Raw genomic sequence first — 7,236 nt, forward strand, 5'->3', positions numbered from 1 at the left:
CTTAATTTAACGGATGGTGTCATTTTAGTCCAATAAATAATAGTTGTTAAGTTTAGTGGACGGAAAGTCAAACTATGTGTCAATTTGGTCCCTATAATTTACCCATTTAACGGATTGTGTCATTTTAGTTTAATAAATAACAGTTGTTAAGTTTTGTGGATGAAAAATCAAACTATGTGTACCAAATTGACATATATTTTGACGGAAAGTAAACTACAGAGACCAAATTGACACATAATTTGACTTTTCATCTACCAAACTTAACAACCATTATTTATTGTACTAAAATGACACAATCCGTTAAATTAAGAGGCAAATCAAACAAATTGAATTAATAGATACTAAATTAACACATCATGTAAACTAAAGGGACTATTTATATAATATACCCAGTATCAAACATTCTATACCAAATGTTCCAATATAATATATACAATCTCCAACCTTACACACTCAACCTTAAGCTATATATCAGTAATGATAAAACATAAGTTGTCCCCTAATGTATATATAATAATCCTCTCTTCTATCTTTACACTAAGCATGAATTTTCTCTATTCCACCAAGGGGAACAAAAACAAGGCTAGAAAGCACAGTTTTAAATATCATATCGGTTAATACGTACTGAAATTTTAAACTTCTCATACCGATATTTATTAATATATCAATCAATATATGACCGCATCACTGTCCTTTCCCTTAGCCATGGACTTCATCACTTCAATCTTTTTGATGATCTCTTAGAGCCACATCACACTTGCACTAAAAGAGAGCTTGAAGTGGATGTTTCTTAAATTCTTTATGCCACAAAATCACGCAACAACTGAGCAGCAAAGCTCTTCCTATTTTGAATGTCGACATTCTCAAATCCAATGTCGGAATGGGAAGGTTGTGAGGTGTTCATATTCATACCATTGTAATGAGTCTCAACACTTCCCAAATTGAGTCTACTTCCCAACTGGATGTTGTGGTTGGATATGTAGTTTTGCTGAGCATTGGACAGAGACATGTTTTCGCAGTGGGGAAGGCCAAGAGTGAGTGAAACACTGTTTCCATGGTACCTTGTGGTGGCCAATTGCTCATGATCAACAAATCTTCCAATATCCCCAATTGGGTATGAACCAAATCCACTACCATGACTATTACTAGTTATACTAGTGCCAATTGTCTCACTATTTTTCATGTCCATGTCCATTGAAAGTATACTACTTGGTGAACTCAACATGTCTGAACTTCTCGGCTTCTTTGGACTTCTTTGAAAATTGGTGAAGCCGCCTTGAAGCGATCGTTCAAGCGGTGATGTTGAAGCTGCCGAGTTTGAGATTTCAGTGGGAGAAGAAGTGTGGTTGATTGCTGTCTCTTGCTTGGATTGTAGACTACTATTAGTTTGATCCATTTGGAAAGTAGTGTTCTCTTGTGGAGTAGTGAATTTTGATCCTGAGTCCTTGTTAGGTTCTTTTTGGTTCAAGTTGTTCTCAGAACCATTTGGGTCTTGATCCTTCATTTCCTCCAAGTACATATCTTCAACCATTGGCTTCCATAGCCGGACTCGAGCATTTATGAACCAATTAGACACCTGCATTTCATACGAAAATCCTTTAATTACTTTGGTTCGGAATTAAGATCTATATTTCATGATCAATAAGCTAAATCAATACTTTATATTACGCTACATCAATGCTTTAATAATACTTTAAGTTTAAAAATGATTAGAAATACCATATATTAATCCAATTTTTTTAATTTAAATTTCCTACCAATAGAAACAAAGTTTGCATCTGGTGGTAAAAAATAAAAATAAAAACTAAAACTAAAACTAAAACTAAAATTAAAGTCTCTCTACTACATCATCATTATGTGGACCAGATAGTTGAACCTGACCCATTATGCTTGTCATGAGTCTGTCTTCAATAATTTACGCCTTCCATTTCTTTAGGTTCCTATGAGTAAATCATTTATGAAAAAATCATATTAATTCAATAAATGTAGTTATATGAGTTTATCATATTTATTTTTATAATAGTTGATGACAAATATAATTTTAAAAATAGAGGATCTATATTTTATCTGATTCAAATTTATCAAATTTATATGATTTTCTATTCAGAAATTTAAAAAAAGAACAAAGTGGATTATCGAAACAAGACTTGTGGCAGGCCTAGTGACCCAAATTGGACTGTTCAGTTGATTAATTTGGACCGGAGAGAATCTAGAATCCTAAAAATAGTTAATATAAAGTATTTTCTCCAAAAATAAATAAATAATAATAATACTTCAGTTAGAAGAACTAATCATTTTATGTCTCTAAATCTCTCTATACAATGTTTCAAAATGCTTATAACCATAAAAGAATCTCAAAAAACATAATTCAATAATTTTATAAAAAATCTTGCCAAGTAATTTGGGGGATGCACCAATAAATCCCAAATTAATAACTTATGCACTGTTTAGTCCTAAAAGTTTTCTTATAGACTGAAAGGTCCCATTACAATGTTAATAACATTAGATACAATGTTAATAACATCAGAGTCATGTTACAAACATTGGATTTCAAACATCTAATGTTCATCAAATTTCAATAATGTTTGAAAATATAGGATGAAAAACATCTAATGTTCATCAGATTTCAATAAATTTTGAAATTATAGAATGAAACATCAGATCATTTACATCATTCACATCATGTTGATGTAAAAATGGGACTAAATGGAGCATAAAAAAACTTTTAAGACTAAATGGTTCAACGTTTCAAAAACTATGACTTATGGGTAAATTTTCCAAATCTAATTGATACCTGGCCCCTAGTAAGCCCTGTTTGTTTCGCAAGCATGTGCTTATCTGAGTCTTTAGGATACCTGCATAGCAAAGTAGTCAATTGTTATCTGAAGTCAAAGCTTGTGTTTATTGAAGTCAAAAACATCAACAAACTCTCTTTTTCTTTTTTTTTTTTTTGTTAAAAAAAAAAAAAAAAAAAAAAAAACCACTCTTACGGGTGAAGGAAGTGCTCAAAGAGCCAAGCACGAAGAACAGAAACAGCTCTCTCAGGCAAACCTCTCTGGGGTCTCCAAGCATTGTGTTGTTGGACCATTCCCAACTGTTGTAGAGCCCGTTGTTGTCGAAGCTGATGATCCACAAACTTGAGTCTCGAACCTGTAGCCTCACTAGTCTTCTCATCTTCACCAAGGCTCTTGCATGCGGCTTTGATTTGGGTGGTAATGGCATCTTTCAGATACCTGAATTGCTTTGAGATTGTTTGCAAAGCGAGGGCGGTGTACGATTTCGCTGACCCAGTTCCTGCTGCCTGCTCAAATGATGAAACTACAATCTGCATTTGGTGATGGTACTGTCTGTATCTTTGCTCCACCTTCAATGGTTACAAGAAATATACAAAAACCAGTTTTTCTAATTAGTTAGTAAGTAAGCATGTTCTCATATTTCAAGTAAAACCAATCAAACCAGGTGATCCCAATATAAGGTGGGCTATATAATTTGTTTTTTTGGACAAATTACATTGAAAGAAAAAATACATCAAGTTTCACAAGTTTATTATTATTATGTTCATCATCCTTTATTAAGATTGGAATAACTAGAACTAATACAAATGATATGTAACAAGATAGATGAATAAGGGTTACGTTTTAGTATTAAATAGATAATACCATCATTTTTCTATATACAAGTTTAACGAATTATTGATATATAAAAAAAAAAAATGAGTAAAGTGTTATATAAATTAAAATCTTAAAAGAATTCAATGTAATTTTTTAAAACTTATGAAACTTAATGTATTTTTTTTCAAATTTTAAGGAAGGTTAATGAAATTTACCCAAAATAGTTACCTTTTCAATTAAATTAAATAAATTATTATTATTTTTTATGATAAGAGTCAATGCCAGTTTAGGTTTTCTTTTCTCTAATATTTTTGTTTATGACAATAATATCGTTCTTTTTTATTGCGGCATCCATAAATTTTTATTGTATTTAACCAAGCCATCTTAATATGTTTTCGCTAAAGTTATCTTCAATTAATGTTACTCTTACTATTTTACAAATATATTCAATTTTAATTAATCACACATCACTTTCATCAAATATCTTTATTCCAGCAACACTTATTTTATGAACATTGTTATTTCATAGTTACCTAACTTTTTGTCTTATAAAGCATTTTTTGGCACTATATAGTTCTAAAAAAAAAAAAAAAAGCTGTGTATTTTATTGATATTCATCAATTACATAATATTCCAGAAGTATTACACCGCTTGATTCAACCTACCTTGACTCTATGGATTAGATCATGTCATGTCTAATCCCTCCTCATCCTTTTTAATAATTAAACCTGAACAACTAAAAATTTCACTCTATTTTATATCTTGATTTTCAATTTTCACCTCTCCATTTTTATATTTCTATATTGCTACTAAAATTTCATATATTTAGTTTAAGTTCTTCAATTTTTAAACTATTTTCACCCGAGTGTTTCTCTCTAAACTTTTATTTTAGTATTAATTCATTTCTTAATTTCACCCATTATAATCATATCATCTAAAATAGCATACACTATGTGATATTATCATGGATGCGTTTAGTTAATTTATACATAACTAAAACAGATAGTAATGACTAAAAAATTGTTGTTAATACAACAATTTTATAATAATTGAAAATTCACTAATTTCCATTATGATCCAATTGTAATTACAACTATTTTACAGTTAATCATCACACATTTTCTTTTATTTAAAACCATAAAAACAAGCTTTGAGCCCACCAAGCCCACCATGCAGTAAAATGAGTTTGCCTAGAGTAATTATTCAGTACTGCGCAGTACCACGTTGAGTTTTTAAATAATAAGGTATTAAAAAATAAAAATGCTATTAGACAATGAAAATTTACTTCAAATCTTACATTAAAAAGGGTATTGTGTTGCCGTAAAATTAGTATGATATGATTGACACCACAATAAATATAAATTATTAAATTTTTTTCACTATATAATTTTTTTAATTTAAATAGCATCAAGTAATATTTCATGACTTAAATCATTTTGTAAATTATTCCCATTTTCTAGGTTGGACCTACACGTTTTGACCCAAGCAAGAGGCTCAGGCCCAATCTTTGTCCCTTTTCTAAACATCAAATTTACCCAATTTCCTTCTTCGATTCGAACCTGTATGATAACATAGTTGGAAATATCAGCCAATATTTATTGATATTTGAGATGATAATTGATATATCAATTGATACTGTTGAATATAAATTGCTATTTAACAATATCATCGATACCTGATATCACTATTTAAAACAATGATCAATAACAATCAAACTCCTCACTTAGTTTTGGCAGTAAGTTTCTCTCTGCGATCCAAAAAAAAAAAAAAAAATTTTGAAAAAATGAGCCAATTTGAACCTTCACATACTCTAACCAATGGATTTTCATATGAGGATCAAAACCCATCTCAAATCGAAATTAAATCCAATTCTAGTGATCAAATTTGAGTTAATAAAGAAAGCAAATAAATGAAGTTACCTCATCAAGCATATTAACAAGCTTTGCCTTCTTCATCTGAGCCTCTTGTCTCTGCGCCGCCGTGAGCTCAGCCCCACCCTTAGAACTTGCTTCCCCACCACCACCACTTGAACCGCCGTGTCCCTCACTCTCCGTCATTGATTCTCTACTCATCTTCGCCTTCTCTTTTGTCCCCTCACTGTCGTCGATCTTAATCGCCTTCCCAACATTAACAACTTCATCAAGAAGTTGCTGTGCAACAGTCAAGTACTTGGAACCCAAAATCACACCGGAGATTCCATTCGACACCGAAGAATACGAACCGCCTGATCCCTGCCCTTCGCAGCCACCGCTTGCAGGAGCCTGACCCGAAATGTCATGTTCTCCGGCAAGTGACCGGTAAGCCGGCTGTTGGGACGAAAGGGACAAGGACAAACCTTGTTGGGTAGTAGTGGGTGGGACCACCGGCCTTCGAAAGCCCAATTGTGATGCGAAATCAACCAGGCCGCCACCAGAACCACTCGTTGCAATTGCTGTTTGATCGGCCATGCCCCAGGAATTGTATTGGAAACGAGGGAGCATACCATGGAGGGTCGGGATTTCATGTGTCAATGAACGGTTTGGATCATCAGAATAAGCAGATCTAACGGTTGGAAGAGGAATACCGACTAAGTGGTGGTTTTGGGGTGGTGGCGCGTGTGAGTTAAGCGCGTTTTTGGTGGGAGAATTGAAGAGGAGGAGATTGGACGGTGGTTGATGTGGCTGTAGTTGTAGTTGTTGCTGTTGATGTGTGTCAGAGTTGTCAGAGTATCCTACGTAGTTAGGGTTCATCAAATAAAGTGTCTGCAGACCATCAGCTTGGATTTCCGAGCTCCCATGAAAGTACGTCGCCATAAATTTGAGGACCAAACCGAACTACTAAATTATTTCGCTTGTAATCAATATCACATATTTAATCTAATTATGCAAATTACTCTCCCTCTTCATTCTTGATTTAGCCATCACACTTTTCATGTTCAAAATTCCTGAAAGAATGAAAGAGAGAAGAACGTGATGATGAAACCATGAAATACCCTAAGGATTGCAAACATTTTCAACACTAACCCATGAACTAAAAATTTAAAATTCCGATCCAAACCGTAGCTTCAGGTGAATTGAAGTTGGGTTTGGAAGAAGATGAAGAAGATATGCAACATGTGAGCAAGCTCTTCATATATAGTTTTTTTTTTTATATTTTTAATACCAATATTATTAAATTTATATGCATATAGATAAGGAAAAGAGAGAAGGATTTGTGTACTAGTTGATAATTTTACTTACAGTGACAGAAAACCATCAAAGATCAAAATAGAAAACAAAAATAAAATGAGACAGAGAGCATCAATGATGTTGCAGAGAGAGAGAGAGAGAGAGAGAGAGAGAGGGGTTGAGTACCATCCAATAATGGCTAAAATACACGAGGGGAGGGGGATACATATAAAAGGCCACTCACATGTCTATCTAACTGTTTATATAATATATATATATATATATTTATTTATTTATCTTGGTGTGTAGCTTAGGTTTGGGAAGTTGCTCTCTTGTCAGACTCAGGTCTTGGTTGAGGACATCACATTTTAGTTTAAAAATTAAAAAATTAATTTTTTTTATAAATTATATAAAGTAAAATTAAATATTTTATTTTATTTTTTTTATTTTTTACATATTTTTTTATAAAAAATTAAAAA

The 7,236-nt window shown here is 32.4% G+C and overlaps 1 protein-coding gene across 2 annotated transcripts; it reads right to left on the reverse strand.

Moving 5' to 3' along the window:
- Nucleotides 1–359: 359 nt before the first annotated feature.
- On the reverse strand, nucleotides 360–7,026 carry LOC114257941 (BEL1-like homeodomain protein 1). Of its 2 annotated transcripts, none has more exons than XM_082911071.1 (5): nucleotides 6,944–7,026; nucleotides 5,531–6,534; nucleotides 2,991–3,364; nucleotides 2,795–2,855; nucleotides 360–1,576 (listed from the first exon to the last, which is right to left on the reverse strand). In XM_082911071.1, the coding sequence occupies exons 2-5, from the start codon at nucleotides 6,401–6,403 to the stop codon at nucleotides 800–802; spliced, it is 2,085 nt and encodes a 694-aa protein (XP_082767197.1). In that variant the 5' UTR covers nucleotides 6,404–6,534; nucleotides 6,944–7,026; the 3' UTR covers nucleotides 360–799. The 2 variants fall into 2 exon arrangements, with proteins under 2 accessions (XP_082767197.1, XP_028053563.2); XM_028197762.2 differs by having other exon boundaries at nucleotides 6,830–7,001.
- Between the last annotated feature and the right edge of the window lie 210 nt (nucleotides 7,027–7,236).

This window comes from Camellia sinensis, unplaced genomic scaffold (genome assembly GCF_055761805.1).
Source record: "Camellia sinensis isolate YWXY unplaced genomic scaffold, ASM5576180v1 Unanchor1, whole genome shotgun sequence".
Lineage (NCBI taxonomy): Eukaryota > Viridiplantae > Streptophyta > Magnoliopsida > Ericales > Theaceae > Camellia > Camellia sinensis.